This window comes from Myotis daubentonii, chromosome X (genome assembly GCF_963259705.1).
Source record: "Myotis daubentonii chromosome X, mMyoDau2.1, whole genome shotgun sequence".
Lineage (NCBI taxonomy): Eukaryota > Metazoa > Chordata > Mammalia > Chiroptera > Vespertilionidae > Myotis > Myotis daubentonii.
In genome coordinates, this window is record NC_081861.1 from 118,160,203 (window position 1) to 118,176,528 (window position 16,326).

The window sequence follows — 16,326 nt, forward strand, 5'->3', positions numbered from 1 at the left end:
CGTATTTTTGGCTTGGCCATCTCGGAAACACATTTGTCCCACCAATGCAGCAGACTGGTCCCCCAAACACTGAAAGTGTAAATGACAATAAAGGACACTAAGACAATATCATTAATTTCCTTTTTATAAGAGCCATAGAATTTATCTTTCTTTTTTTATTTATCAAGGAATGAACTGATTTATGCTTTTGCATTGCCTTCAGTTGGCCTTTTTCTCATGTGTTAATACTCCTATGAGACAATAGGTATGGGAAGGGACCGTAAAAATTAATTTATTCAAAAGATTCTTGACCCACATGAGAACAAGAATTAGTTGATTTTGCTGCTCTTACTTCATTCTCACAGTTAAGGAAGGGACAGATAGATTAAGATATTACAGGAAAGCCTTAAGAAGGAAGGGGTGAGGGTGGGGAGGCAGCAGGAAGATGTTAGGCAGTGAAACTTACCCCAGATATTGGCACACCTTCCAAGGCCCCAGCTTTCTATTAAAAATTTAAAAACGGATTATGAGTAAATCACAAACTGTTGGCTCTACTAACATAACTGCAATGGGAATGAACATGAACAGTGACATGCCAGAGCATGTGGGGCAGACAAGACAAAGCAAGTGTTTCAACTACATGAGTGGTTCAGAGATAGAAATGAGACATAGTCCTAAAATGACAAGAAGAGACACGGCATTGGAGAATGGACATGAAGCACTGGACTGAGACTCAGGAGACATGGGCTCTACTCCTGGCTAGTTAGTATTAAGCCATTGAGCAGGCCGCTGAAACTTCTCTGTGCCTCGATTTATTTATCTACAAAATAGGGCCTGGGCTACATGAACACTGAAAATCATTAGCTCTTTGCTATTATCGCCATTACTAACAAAAGACTAACGCATTCTTTTAAATGAACATATTAATAGCTATGAAACCAGCACAGAACTTATTTATTTTGGAAGGCTGCATTTTACCAACAGTGTTCAGGTATTGGGCACTACTTGTTCATAGCCAACATCATTCCTTAAGTTTAGATAAGCAAGAGATAATTTATGTCTTGAGCAGTGGTTTTTATTTTGATCAAGCATAGCCAGCATTCCAGGAATAAAAACAAGATTTAAATGGCTGACGCACTAACACAAAGCAATCTGTACTAGTATTAAGGAAAGGAATGTGTTCCCTGAGGTAGGTGTGATATAGTAGGAAGTGTACCAAACAAAACCTTGGACTCACCCCTTAGTCTACCATTTGTGGGCCAGTTTCCTGGCCTCTGGGGAACCTTGGGCCCCCTATCTGTTAGAGTGAGGGTACGAACAGAAGCCACCTCATGTGGCTCTGATGATAAGGAAATAGCATAATATGTGGAAACCCTCTATAAGCATGTCAATCTCGTGGCCTACAGGCCACATGCGGCCCACAATGAATATTTTTGTGGCCCAGCCAATATAACGGTATTTAAGAAACGTTTTAATAAAAATTTCATAACTTAATTTTTACAATATCCTATTATACATAATTATTAATAACGAACTACAATGAATGACCGATTACTGTAATCCTGTTGCATTCATTTCCCTTACGCGCCTTACACGCAGGCGCAACATTTCTCTCCACTAATACTAGCAGCGAATATTTTAGCAGGCAGTTGCCATATCATTAGTCTAGTACTAACTTGTTTGGTGTGCACAACAGGAAACACTTCACTTTCGGAGAAGAAAAATAGGTTTATTTGCGTCACACTTATTAACTTGAGCAGTTATTCAGTGTCTGGTAAATTAATGTTCAAGAAAAAAAATTATTAAAATGTTCCATTAGTTTATGTTAACGATGACTCATTTATTTCAGCTCTTTGTATTCAGCATATCTCTATTGAAATAAACCTACGTTTCTATGAAAATTGAAGCTTTGGTTTTTTTGCGGCCCACATAAACTTAAACCTTGTTTATCTGGCCTGTGTTAGCCTTTGAGTTTGACATGCTTGGTTTACAGACTAGAAAACATCCTCAGAGAGTGGATATTCTAGTTCTGCCATGCTTTCCTATTAATTAAGACCTGCTATTTTTTATTTATTGAAGCTGGATATTAAATGAAGAGTAAATTTCATAAAAGGCTAAAAGTGAACCAGTAGGAAACCTAGAGGCTGTATATCTTAATATATTTAAATAGTAAAAGAAGCTTTTGCTTATACTATTGCTTATATTATTATCAAACTACCAGCAGGATCTACTATGTGAGGTCAGGCAGAGAAAGAGTTCCTTTTTCTTCGCAGGGAGGTGTTTCTGGAAGATTTCTGGGAACATCCTCTGGTGAAGCATGCAGAAAAAGCGACAGTGCATTTCCAACTAACTGGTCTGAAAGGTTGGACAAGGTAGATGTTTAGGACATTTAAAAGCCACATCTAATTTACCTATTACGCTAAAGCCAAAGCACATCACAACTGTACTTTGTAATGGAGGCCATCAGAATTTCTTATGCCAGGAAACTACCCATGTCTTTTATTTTGAAACATTACTTCCAGTCTTATGGAAAACTTAAAAACAAACAAATAAGATTGAAAATTTTTTAAAAATCTAAAGCTTGACTAGAGCTTATAATAATTTGAAGTCATGATTCTAGATATCTCTGTTTAGTAAATGGACTTCCGTTTGTTTAAAACTAAATGGAAGTGCACTGTATCTTTTCCGAATGAATGGGTAGAATAATTGGTGGGAAACCTACTCACCAGGCTATGAGAGATTTTCTATAGTCAGCAAAGGGGGAAAAAGGGGGACAGAAGCATAATATTTTAAATGCAAGAGAAAACTAGGCCAGTTAAACGTTTGTTTGTTTTTTCCAACCTTCCTCTGCAACGGTTTCTCAAGAATAATTTTTTCCCCACTGACTCAAGTCACTTTGTAGACAGCTATAAAAGCATCAAAGCATTTTTACTATAGACAAGCAGTGACTAATCCTTTAAAAAATGCACGTTGGCCCAACCTGCATGGCTCAGTGGTTGAGCATCGACCTATGAATCAGGAGGTCACCAGTTCAATTCCTGGTCAGGGCACATGCCCGGGTTGCGGCTCGATCCCCAGTGTGGGGCATGCAGGAGGCAGCTGATCAATGATTCTCTCATCATTGATGTTTCTATCGCTCTCTCCCTCTCTGAAATCAATAAAATTTATATTTAAAAAACTGCATATTGCTGTAAAAGGCTTTTATGAATGAAACATTTAAGAATTCTTGCTCAAGCTTTATCCAGAGCACTTATTCAACTCAATTATTATTAAAACTACAAAAAAGAGTTTCTAATATTTGTCATGTCTATTTTTTGCAATTTTTCTTAGATGTATTCTTAATTTTTAGCATAAATTCCAGATTTCTGTGTTCAAACATCAGTTCAAATCCTCCTAGAGCTTTTCATCCCTGATGTGTAATCAGAGATACTCAATGATGCTAAGCGCATTTTTTTTTGCTGAAACTACTTTTTCTCTGAGTTTCAATGAAAGCAAAAGGAAAAATGTCCATTATGGAACACAGTTTAATTAGCCATCACATATCAGAAACAGACTCTTTTTGCTTTCAGTTTCTTTGCTAAAGTTTTGCTTAGGCTGACAAAGAATGTAATCTAAAACATGGTTTGGCCATTAAAAGAGATTGTATACCTTCTATATTTAAATAAAAAATAAATTGAAAAAGAAGAGATTCAAGAGAAAAAAAGACCACCACTAAAATGTGAAGAGACCTTCCTATAAATTAAAAGCAGACACCACAACTACTAAACAGTTATTTGGATTAAAAGAATAAAATAGATCAAATATTTCCATGCCACCCTCTGTAGTTAGAAGATCCCAGTAATACTTCAAAAGTATAATACTCAAAGAAAAGCCAATACAAGTTTATAAAATATAAAATGAATTGGTAAGGACTTGATGATTTTCAGTTATAAAACCATTTAAATACTAAAATTTTAAGGTACATACTACCCACGTTCAGAGAGAAGTCACAACCCTCAAACTATCAACTGTTACACAATTGACTTTTAAATTCTGAATAGTACAGTTTTGAAAATGGAAATTTATATTTACCATTAAGCCATAGATTTCAGAAGAACTCCGGACATTTGGAAGAATTTTCATTGGAATTTCAAAAAATCTGAAAGAAAAAACCAACAACAATAAGATAAGACTGGGTATTTAACACTGTTTTAAATAAATATCTGGAAACATTTATATGCATTTAAAGGTAAAAATGTAAGTAAAAATTAGTGAATGTATTTGAGTATAAAATGAAATAGTAACAAATAAACCAGCAGAACATAGTTGAATGATTAGATATTTAACATTCTATTTTATCCAAGCCAATTAATAAAAAATAAAAAGCACACAGAAACCGAAGTACTTTTCTAAAAGAACCCAATCTTCCTTGGAGAATAATCAAGGCAATTACTTAATATGGCATGTTTATTGTACATGCAACAATAGTCTCTCTTAAAAGACTACACAGCAAGTCTATGTTACATGTTGTACTTGAAATACCAACATTGAAAGTTTAGTTGGAAAATAATAAGTTTATAAATATGTAACATGTTTGGAAAACTATCTTAGGGGAAAACACACTTACTCGCAGAGCTCTTTATCCCATTCCAAAGAATGAATGTTGAAAAGCATCGTCCTACTTGCATTTGTTACATCTGTACAGTGGACGCCTCCATTGGTTCCTCCTGTCAGACACTAGACAGAATAAAAAGGACATGTTAAATTTGTACTTATCTGCAATTTAATTTACATTTTGTTAAGGGCCATAATCAGCAGCAGAGCATATAAAGCAGAATGACACATTTTAACTCCTTAATTTTCTAGTTTTCAGCAATGTCCAATAGAAATATAATGTGAGCTACATTTGTAATTTAAATTATTCTAGCAGCTACACTTAAAAAGCATAAAGAAACAGGTGAAATTAATTTTAATACTACATATTTTTAACCCAATATATCCAAATATCCTTTCAACATAAAAAAATTATTACTGAGACATTTTACCCCCCTTTTTTAAAAATATATTTTATTGATTTTTTACAGAGAGGAAGGGAGAGGGAGAATTAGAAACATCAATGAGAGAGAAACATCGATCAGCTGCCTCCTGCACACTCCCCACCAGGGTTGTGTCCGCAACCAAAGTACATGTCTTTGACTGGAATTGAACCTGGGACCCTTGAGTCTGTAGGCCGATGCTCTATCTACTGAGCCAAACCAGTTAGGACCCTTTTTAAATTTTTATTTATTTTACTAGAGGCCCAATGCATGAAATTTGTGCAAAAGTAGGCCTTCCTTCCCCCTTGCTGCCAGCCCCAACTTCCCTCCAGCCACCAGCAGGCAGTTGGGGCTCGGGCTTCCCTCGCAGCCCCAGCTTCATCCGGAAGGTCATCCAGTCTAATTAGCATATTATGCTTTTATTATTATAGATTTTTTATTTTTTTAATATATTTTTATTGATTTCATCATAGAGGAAGAGAAAGGGAGAGAAAAACATCAATAATGAGAGAGAATCATTGATTGGCTGCCTCCTTACAGAATCAAGCTCAATACCCAGGCATGTGCCCAGATCCGGAATTGAACTGGGACCTCTTGGTTCATAGGCAGATGCTCAACCACTGAACCACACCAGCTGGGCATATTTTACCCTTTTTTGGATACTAACTCTTTGAAATCCAATGTGTATTTTACACTCACAGCACATCTCAATTCAGAATAGCCACATTTCAGGGCAAGTGGCTACCATATTAGCACAGTACTAGTTAATTGATAAAAAAAAATCAGTTTTGTCTTCACCCATTTATCTTTGGAAAATGCAGTGTCTTACTAAATCTGGCAAAGTGAAATACATTGAAATGTCTGCCTCTTCAGGATCTGACTAAACCCTGTGCTGCTGCTATTCTTTTTGGTTTGTTTTGGAACAATTCTCATCAGGCTGTGCTTGCGCTGATACAACCACATATCTTGAAGGTTTTAAACTCAAATGTTAATACCCTTGGCCTGGAATGGAAAGCACTGATGCTTTATTATTTTTCTTAGTTTTTAAAAATGATTGTAAATGTTTATTATTATTATTATTATTATTATTATTATTATTATTATATTATTATTATTGACTAGAGGCCCAGTGCACATAATTCGTGCAGGGGGGGGGTGTGAGGTGGATTCCTTCAGCCCAGTCTGCACCCACTCCAATTGGGGACCCCTCAGGGACCCCTCAGGGGATCGGGCTTAAACCGGCAGTCAGACACCCCCTCACAATCTGGGACCGCTGGCTCTTAACCACTCACCTGCCTGCCTGCCTGATTGCCCCTAACCCCTCTGCCTGCCTGCTTGATTGCCCCTAACCCAGCCGTGGGCAAACTACGGCCCGCGGGCCGGATCTGGCCTGTTTGAAATGGATAAAACTAAAAAAAAAAAAAAAAAAAAAAGACCGTGCCCTTTTATGTAATGATGTTTACTTTGAATTTATATTAGTTCACACAAACACTCCATCCATGCTTTTGTTCCGGCCCTCTGGTCCAGATTAAGAACCCATTGTGGCCCTCGAGTCAAAAAGTTTGCCCACCCCTGCCCTAACCCCTCTGCCTGCCTGCCTGATCACTCCTAACTGCTCTACCCTGCTGGCCTCTCACCCTCAACTGCCTCTGCCTGCCTGATCTCGCCACCAACTGCCCTACCCTGCTGGCCGGATCTCGCCCCTAACTGCCCTCCCCTGCCAGCCTGATCTTGCTCCCAATGGCCCTCCCCTGCAGGCCTGATCTCACCCAAAACTGCCCTCCTTTACCGGCCAATTTGGTTCTGATTGGTCAGTTTCAGTGCCAGTCAGCATCAAAAGCTCCGTCTCCTAGGAAGCCATTGGCTCCTTATATTCACCCAGATTTGGTTCTGATTGGTCAGTTACTATGCCAGTCAGCATCTCTGGGCCTATCAACTTGGGGCCTGATCAGAAAGGCGGGGCTGATCAGCAGCCTGGTTGGAGGCCTGGAGAGAAATGGAGGTATGGTTGTTGGCCAGGACGGGAGAGAAAGAGGCAAGTTCTGATCAATGGCTGCCACAGAGGCTTCAGATTAGACCCTGCCCCTTTCTCTGCAGACCCCACTCCGGGCCTGATCTGCAGCCCCCTAGGCAGTCAGTGCTGGGTCCAGGCACTCGCAGCAGCCCCAGTTGGTGCTGGGTCGCCGACCCAGCACTGACTTCCAGTCTGGTTGAGCCAGCAGTTGTTAGGACCCTGGCTCTTTATTATATAGACTAGAGGCCTGGTGCACAAAAATTTGTGCACTCGGGGGGGAGGGGGGTCCCTCAGCCCGGCCTGTGCCCTCTCACAGTCTGGGACCCCTCAGGAAATAACGACCTGCTGGCTTAGGCCTGCTCCCGGGTGGCAGAGGGCAGGCCCAATCCCTAGGTGCAGCCCCTGGTCGGGCTCAGAGCAGGGCCGATTGGGGAGTTAGGGCGCCGCCCCGTCATGCACAGAGCAGGGCAGATTGGGAGGTTGTGACGCCACCCTCAGTCACGCTCAGGGTAGGGCCGATTGGGGGGTTGGGGCACTGCCCCCTGTCACACTCAAGGCAGGGTCGATGGGGAGGTTGCGGCGCCACCCCCTGTCACGCAGAGAGCAGGGCCAATCAGGGGGTTGGGGTGCTGCCCCCATCACACACAGAGCAGGGCCCATCAGGGGGTTGGGGCACTGCCACTCTCACACTCAGGGCAGGGCCGATGGGGAGATTATGGCTCTACCCTGTCACACACAGAGCAGGGCCCGTGGGGGGGGGGAGCTCCCCCCTATCAGGCACAGAGCAGGGCTGCTCAGGGGTTTGGGCGCTGCCCCCTGTCACGCTGATCCCAGTGCCAGGAGGCATATTACCCTTTTACTATATAGGGTAGAGGCCTGGTGCATGGGTGGGGCCGGCTGGTTTGCCCTGAAGGGTGTCCTGGATCAGGGTGGGGGTCCCCACTGGGGTGCCTGGCCAATCTGGGTGAGGGTCTGAGGGCTGTTTTCAGGGTGGGGGTGACTGAACTCCCAAATGCTCCTTTTTTTCTTTCTTTCTTTTTTTTTTTAATTCTGGGCCAGCTTTAGCTTGAGGCTTGGCTCCAGCTCTTAGGCCTCCGGCTGAGAGTAGGTTTCTGGCCTTTGCTTACAATGTTGCCAATCTGCTGGCTGAAGTCCGGCGGTATTTGTTACAATGTTTCTTAAACTGCCCGCTCAGAGGCCTGCAGCCGCAGGCTGGAACGTTGGTTTCCTCCAACGATCCTCCATCACTGAAGCAAGCAAGCCTCATGTTAGTTTCAAGCTGCCTGGCTGCCGGCCGCCATCTTGGCTGACAGTTAATTTGCATATCTCGCTGATTAGCCAATGAAAAGGGTAGCGGTCATACGCCAATTACCATGTTTCTCTTTTATTAGTGTAGATGCTTTCTTTTATGTGGAAGCAATGAGATAAGAAAGGAATAATAGCCCTAGCTTGTTTGGCTCAGTGAATAGAGCATCAGCCTGTGGACTGAAGAGTCCCAGGTTAGATTCCAGTCACAGGCACATGCCCAGGTTGGGGGCTCGATCCCCAGTGGGAGCGTGCAGGAGGCAGTCAATTAATGGTTCTCTCTCATTATTGATGCTTTTCTCTCTCCATCTCCCAAATCAATAAAAATATATTTTAAAAAAAGGAATAATAGGCTCTAGCCAGTTTGGCTGGCTCAGTGGTTAGAGTGTCAGCCCCCGGACTGAAGTGTCTCTGGTTTGATTGCAGTTGCAGGCTTGATCTCTGGCCCTGGTGGGGGCACATGCAGGAAGCAACCAACTGATGTGTCTCTCCCCCTCCTTTCCACTCTCTCTAAAAAGTAATGGAAAAATGTCGAGTGAGGATTAACCCCCCCAAAAAATAAATAAATAAATAAAAAGAGAAAGAAAAGAATAAAAGTGGAGAAAGACATCACGGTGGGGGATATGCTTCCTTAAGTGCCCTGCAGTTCCCAGTTCCCAAATTGTGCCTTACTCTGCTTCCAGGCCATTGTCAAACTGTCAGAACTATTTCAACTGTGACTGACACATGTGAAAACTGCTGGCCATGAGCACAAAGCATATCCTGTTAACACAGTGTGTGTGTGTGTATAAAGTGTGTGTGTGTGTGTGTGTGTGTGTGTGTATAAAGTGATCTTTCGAACAGTGTAGTGGTTTTCAAGACCAGCTGTGAGGATCTGGCTAGTATGAATAAGGACAATATTCCTTTGAAGCTCCCTGGACATTGAAAAATACTGAAGTGGCCCTAGCTGGTTTGGCTCAGTAGTTGGAGCATCAGCCCTTGGACTCAAGGGTCTGGATTTCAATTCTAGCCAAGGGAACATAGCTTGGTGGCAGGTTCGATCCCTGGCCCCAATTGGGGGGCGTGTGGGGGATGTTTTTCTCTCTCTCTGTCTCTCCCCCTCCCTCCCAGTCTGTCTAAAGTCAATGGAGGAAAAATATCTTCAGGAGGATTAAAAAAATACTGAATTTTTATTTATTTTTTTGTGTGTTAATCCTCACCCGGGGATATATTTCCATTGATTTTTAGGGAGAGTGGAAGAGAGAGGGGAAAGACAGAGAGAAACATTGATGTGAGAGAATCACATTGATGGGTTGCCTCCTGCAGAAGCCCTGACCAGGGCCTGGACTGCGGAGGAGCTTGCAACCAAGGTATGTGCCCTTGACTGGAATCGAACCCGGGACCCTTCAGTCCCCAGGCCAATGTTCTATACACTGAGCAAACTGGCTAGGGAATACTGAAGTATTTACAAATAAAATTGTATGCCTGGGATTTGCTTTACAATTATTTTACAATTACCTGTGGGGGAAAGAATATGTGAATATAGTTGAAACAAGACTGGCCATAGCTGGCTCACTGTTGTAGAGGTTTGTTATACTATTCCTTCTACTTTATGGTATATTTGAAAATACTTATAATAATAAAAATGAGAGAGAACGAGAGAGAGAGATCATGTACTTTAAAGATATATCTGGAAAATGTTTGAAATGTTAGCTTCTATTTATCCATGTTCAGCTTAGGCAAAAAGATTATATATCAGAAATTTCCACTATGATTTTTCATATTACCACTTACTTAAATAAAAGACAGACAGCTGTGTAACGTTGAAAGCAAATGATAAAAGACAGAGAGAAACATTGATGTGAGAGAATCACATTGATGGGTTGCCTCCTGCAGAAGCCCTGACCAGGGCCTGGACAAATCCCAGACATAGGCGTTTTATTATGTTAAATAATTATTTCTTCTAAGAAGTGCCCAGTGGAAAACTTTATGATGGACAAGAGAAAAAGGATACCTAAATTACTGATTACTAATTACCTAAATTACTTATTCTAAAGATAACAGATAAGATGTTTGGGTAATCATCCTCCATTTCTACTGATATAACGCAAGGGGGGGGGGGAGATGAAGTAGGCAAAAATGCCTCTTGAATGAAGGCTGAAATGTTCTGCTATTTCTTCAGTGACTTTTCTGAATAATGCTGCCAACAGAAAAGTTTGAACTCTTAGGAGAAAACAGATAGTAGGCAAGGCAGTTTAAAAAAAAGGTCTTTAAAATTTTTTCCATACATGCATCTATTTAAACATACCCAAATGAGCCATGAATCAATAGTCCCAAAAAGAGCTCTATCTTCTTCAACAGCCCTTTGAACTTCTTTCACATTGTCGAGAAGCCAACGAACTTTCACAGCACTGAAGTAAGTGCTAAGTGGAAGGCCTGTCTTGGACTAAAAGAATTGCAAATTAAATTCATTAACAGTTTAAAATAAAATAAAACAAAACACCAAACCCAAAACCCCCACAAATCACAAAATATTCAGTTGCCCTAAATAGGCAACTCCATGCATGGTGTTATGGCACAGGAAAGCATACTCATGAACAAAGATCAGAGTGATACGTTTGCAGTTCAAAGAGCAGCCACGTAGCAAGGTAAAGAAAAAATGAAATAATACGACACCCTGTAATCTAGACTTTTGTGATGACTTAGTATTAACCTAGTCCAAAGCTCTGCTTTTTATTTTATATTCCTTGAAAGTGATCTTTAATCTATCAGTAATCATAGGGTACTGTATATCATAGGGTACTGTATATCAAATTATAAACTAATGACCAAAACCAGAAAAATTTGTTCTAAAACACAGGACTTCATATTATGCTTATGTGTATATTTGTATATTATAAATATATATTTACACACATTCATATTCAAATAATAGAGTATAAAATTAGTGGAGAATAAAGTGGAGCTCAAAGACACACAGATTAAAGCAAAACAGGGCTGCTCTATGGAAGGAAGTAGTTGCCTAGATTAGCGAATAAATTAAACAAAGGGAGGGTGACTCCAATAAAGGTTAAAGTGTAATAATAAAACACATATGGCTTAATCTTGAGAATGGATCACGTCCAACTCTTATTTTTGTTTGCATATTAAATACCAAAATTTTTATTAGTGGTTAAGGAAATACACACATCAAAATAATGCCAACTATCTTTTCCCTCCCCATCCAGGTCTCCTCATTCATCACCCAACTACAAAAAGTGATATTTTTTCCTTCTTATCTCCTATGGGTATGTTTGGTAAGGAAATTCAAATCAAAGGATTTAATACTTTAATGCAACCTGTAAGTTAAGAATCTTAACTTAGGGCTTCTAGCTTCCTTAGAAAAAAATAGATAAATGATCAAACATTATGAAAAGAAATAATTTATGGGATTATTCTCCCACAAAACTAAAACCAATAAGGGGTGTGCAGGTACTATGCATTATCTCATTTTCATTACATAGGTAGAAAGTGTAAAAATTGCCTAAAATAGCATTAGAGAGAAAAACATGCATCCCTGGGAGCAAAATGTAGCTGGATATAAGGGTGAAGATTGGACAGGGTGAGAAAGAGAACAAAATAGAAAATGGTAAGGGTATATTCAGGAGTAGCCAGAAGTTATTTGGGTGGGTGGGGGCAGAGAATGGTTTGTTAAACTGTTGTAATTAATAGAATTTTTAAAAACTTTTTTTTATTGTTGACACTATTACAGATATCCCCATTTCCCCTCTCTTTGCCCACCTCCACCTGTCTTTCCCTCACCTGCCTTTCCCTCTGGCCATTACCACACTGTGATCTGTGTCTATGGGCTATGCATATGTTCTTTCTCTAATCCCTTCATCTTCTTTAATCCGGTCCCCCCCACCACCTGAGAGCTGTCAGTCTGTTCCATGCATCCTGTAATAGGATTCGAACATCAGTTTCAAAACCAAGAACCACAGGAAGTTGTCATAAGGAAAAATATAAAGGGGATAAATAAAAAACAGAACTTCCTTTTGAATACTAGGGGAATTTGATCTTGACCTTGCTAACAAATTGCCTGTTTCAAAAATTCTCTCTCCCTTCATTTACCTGAAGAGAGATCAACATAAGGACTGGAAACTAGGCAATTTTTTATTAGCCATATTCATATGAAGAGAGTGGAAGTGTTCAATAAAGGGGTCAATAGTCCAGCTGGTGTGGCTCAGTGATTGAGATATGACCCATGAACCAAGAGGTCACCAGTTTGATTCCCTGCCAGGGCACATGCCTGGGTTTTGAGCTTATTCCCCAATAAGGGGTATGCAGGAGGCAGCCTATCGATGTTTCTATTGCTCTATTCCTCTCCCTTCCTCTCGCTCTAAAAATCAATTTAAAAATATTTAGCTTAAAAAAAAAGGTCAATAAAATGGCCCTGGCCAGTGTGGTTCAGTTGGTTGGAGCTTTGTCCAGTACACCAAAAGGTGCCGGGTTTGATTACCGGTTGGGGCATGTACAGGAGGCCATCAATGTTTCTTTCTCACATAGATGTTTCTCTCTCTCTCTCTCTCTCCTCCCTCCCTTAAAATCAATTTCTCTCTCTAAAATCAATTTAAAAAGAGGTCAATAAAATGGTCTTCTACTTTTTCTCTCTGAATCCAGATGCCTAAACACTCAAAAGCGCCCAGAACTTTCTTTGATGGATAGTAGAAAACAAGAGGGATGGATTTGAAAGGCAGGGTTCAATGACAGGAAGCACCCCCTGGGTAATATGGCTTAAACCACAGGGGTACTTTATAATCCCCTCCAGCCAACCAATCTTGGAATATCATTGCTCCAATCAATCACAGGGCAAGGAAGACAAATGACTTGATTTGTCCTCATTTACCTGCAGAGCAATACTCTATAAATTGTGTCAAATAACTATGGTGCAGTCAGATGTAAGGCCCAAATAGTCCTTCTGGTGAAATCTCTCATTTTTAAATGAGCATTCTTATAGTATACTTTTGAAGAGATCTCTTACCTTGAGAAAGTTATTTCCTGGAATTCTTTTACTAAGATTCTCAACGGTAGACTGGGTTCTTAGATCAAGCCACACTACAGATAAAAAAAATTAATATACATGAAAAACTTCATTAAAAACAAATCAGTTCTTAATCACTGTCAAGGATAGGAGACTGATTAGTTTCCATAAGCAATTAAAATGCTATAGCTTTCAAAAGACAGAAATTAGAAAATTAGAAATGAATGGGCATATTGTTAGAGGATAAATTTAAGAGGGAGAATTTAATTATGCAAAATCACAAACCCAGTTAGGAGAAAAATACAAACCTTAGGGTGCTCTTTGCTTATTTTGTATCCATTTTATAGAATAAAAAACCAAAAATGTTTTGGATATGGATTTTCTAAGCATACATGAGTGCAGAGAACATCTAAATGCTAAGCAGGCTAGCTGCCAAGGCAGAATGCACCGCCCAGGATCACCATACCATGTATAAAGCACGTATGTTTGAAAACTTCAGAACAATTTGTTACAAAGTAGAGAACCTGATACTATTATCGAGGGAAAAATAAGATTCATTCTCTTATGTATGAAATTCTTATTTACATTAAATTCTTTCAAAGTAGACAAGAACCTGGAATCATTAAGATAATTATTTCACCATTCTTTGTCCATGCTGGATTGTAAAAAAAAAAAAATCTCCATTTTAACAGAACAACATTATTTTAAACTAAATAACTATTGTTCACTTTCTGATCCCTTATTAGAAAGCATTTCTGTTCTGCTTCATGACAAAAGGCTTGAGAAAGAGAAAGCATTAAATGGTACATACAGCAATTGTGAAAGGTAACCAATAGGATCAGCTGAGATTTGCGGGATTTAAGTTTTGTACTTAACTTTTATTAACTTTTAATGTGTTAGTGGTTACTAGGTATCTTTAGGTACTGATTGTGCTCAGATTACTCCCATAGTCTATTTAAAGGACACAAGGGAAGATTATACAGGCTGGTCCACTACACCTTCGAATTCTGACAGTTATTGTCTAGTTTGGGTCACCTGTGACTATACTCCTTCCTTCTCTTCATTTAAAAACCAGTGAAATTCCGGTAGTGAATTTTAATCAATTATTTCTAATGACTTAAAACTGTCATTTCCCTTGAGTGCTGTCTGTGCTAGATTTTGACAGTGGCTACTGTACATGAGATTTAAACCAGGAACTTCAGGACACTCTACTGGTTTCCACAGGTATGAAACACATCAAGAAAAGGCTCATCACAACCAAGGAAACGGGAGGCAAACAGGAAACCATGGACATGCACGGCCTACAGATGACATCTGCATTTGCTGCCCAGCGTCCATTCATCTTGCTTCTGGGAGAAGTATCTCCAATTCTCTTTAGGCAATCACCCTTCTCTCATCCTCAGCCATGTGGTTTGCCTGAGATTCTACCCCACCTCCAGCTCCAGTATCCTGTCCTGACCCCAGTGGTTGGTTCAGGAGAGAGCATGTGGTCTAATCAGCCCAACTGAGATTTGTGCTCAGTATGCAGGAGTCCCTCTTCTGAGCTCAGATTGGCAGTGTGTGGCTGGGGCCGGCTGCCCACACGAAGAGAGAATTTAATCGGCCACATCTGGAGCCATCCCAGGAAGAGACTTGTGGAGATCCAGGTGACTGAGTCTGGAATAAATCAGCACCTGAACTAAGCTACCCTTGGATTGCTGGTTCCCTGAGCAAAATAATTACTTAAATTTTTTTTTCTTTTAGTGTGGCTGAGTTTTCTATTACTTGCACTGTGATTAATACAGCCATTAGCAGCAGCAGCATGGAGTTGGCAAGATGTCCCATGTCCAGGGAACAAGGGCAGTCCACTTTTTACACAGTAGAAGTATTGTATGACTGTGACAAAAGTGGATTTTCCTCATGGGGCAAGCAGGTATTAATGGCTCAACAGGAGTAATTGGGAAAAGTAGAGCAATTTGAGAGAAAAGTATTAAATCTGTGAGTTAGAATTAATACCTTGACCCTCAGTTTTTTAAACTACAGTGGGTTAGGGGTTTAAAAGCAATTTAATGAGTTTGGATGACCTACTTTAAATAATGAAATAGGATGGATTAGAGTTGAAAATATCAGAGCTCACTGAACTTGGTAGGATAAGTATTGACTTGTGAAACTTTTGTTTTAGTTCTGTGGGTTTGCTGAATCATGATGCAAAATATATTTCTTGCCAAGGGAAATGAATAAGAGTAATGAAAGCCATTGCTCTGGGCCTTTTGTTGAATGATTCAAAGACTTCTAGATCAGCATTCTTCTATATTTTATTGGATATAACAATCACTAGGGAGCTTAAAGATGACCCCAATACCCAGAAATTCTAGGATAATAGGTCTGGGAAGAGGGCACAGAAATACACTTCTTTTAAGAAACACTGCTAGACTCCACAGCAGTTGTTCTTACTCAGAAAGCACACCAGAACCACCTGGAAAACTTGGAAATCACACATATGAGGCCCCACCTTGCAGGATTCTGGTTGCAGGTCTAGGCAAGGAAGGCCTGAGTGTTTCTACTTTTGTTATAAACATCCCAGGTTCGCCCGGCCAGTGTGGTTCAGTGGTTGAGCATCAACTTATGAACCAGGAGGTTCTGGTTCAATGCCCGATCTGGGCACAAGCCCAGTTTCAGGCTCGGTCCCCAGTAGGAGGCATATAGGAGGCAGCCGATCAATAATTCTCTCATCATTGATGTATATATCTCTCTCTCTCCCTCTCCCTTCCTCTCTGAAATCAATAAAAATATACTTTTAAAAAACCACATCCCATGTTCTTCAGTATTATACTAGGACTTGAGGACCTCTTCTCTAGGGCATGTTCTTTAGCATACTGGATTTGTTTCAGTCATTTATTAAAAAACAAAACTAAGATAGGTAATGATGATCAGGCAATTCCCTGAGTCTCAGTGGCTCTGTGACTCTGGTGCTCCTTGACAAGGAACACTTAAGTAACTGGGCACTTTACTCTTCATTTGAAAGCTTGAAGTAT

General features: G+C 40.2%; 1 protein-coding gene across 7 annotated transcripts in view; it reads right to left on the reverse strand.

Moving 5' to 3' along the window:
* GK (glycerol kinase) overlaps nucleotides 1-16,326 on the reverse strand; it is a 72,395-nt gene that overhangs the window by 27,390 nt on the left and 28,679 nt on the right. For 5 of the 7 annotated variants that reach the window (XR_009450645.1, XM_059679428.1, XM_059679429.1 and 2 more), the window contains 7 exons: nucleotides 13,313-13,386; nucleotides 10,601-10,738; nucleotides 4,586-4,695; nucleotides 4,051-4,117; nucleotides 2,706-2,723; nucleotides 446-481; nucleotides 2-69 (listed from right to left, as the gene is read on the reverse strand). Coding sequence is in view for 6 of the 7 variants with exons in the window: in XM_059679428.1 (XP_059535411.1) it covers nucleotides 2-69; nucleotides 446-481; nucleotides 2,706-2,723; nucleotides 4,051-4,117; nucleotides 4,586-4,695; nucleotides 10,601-10,738; nucleotides 13,313-13,386 (511 nt within the window). In the remaining variant the exon portion in view is untranslated. The remainder of the gene's footprint in view (nucleotide 1; nucleotides 70-445; nucleotides 482-2,705; nucleotides 2,724-4,050; nucleotides 4,118-4,585; nucleotides 4,696-10,600; nucleotides 10,739-13,312; nucleotides 13,387-16,326) is intronic. The other 2 variants (XM_059679430.1, XM_059679426.1) reach the window with 1 other exon arrangement.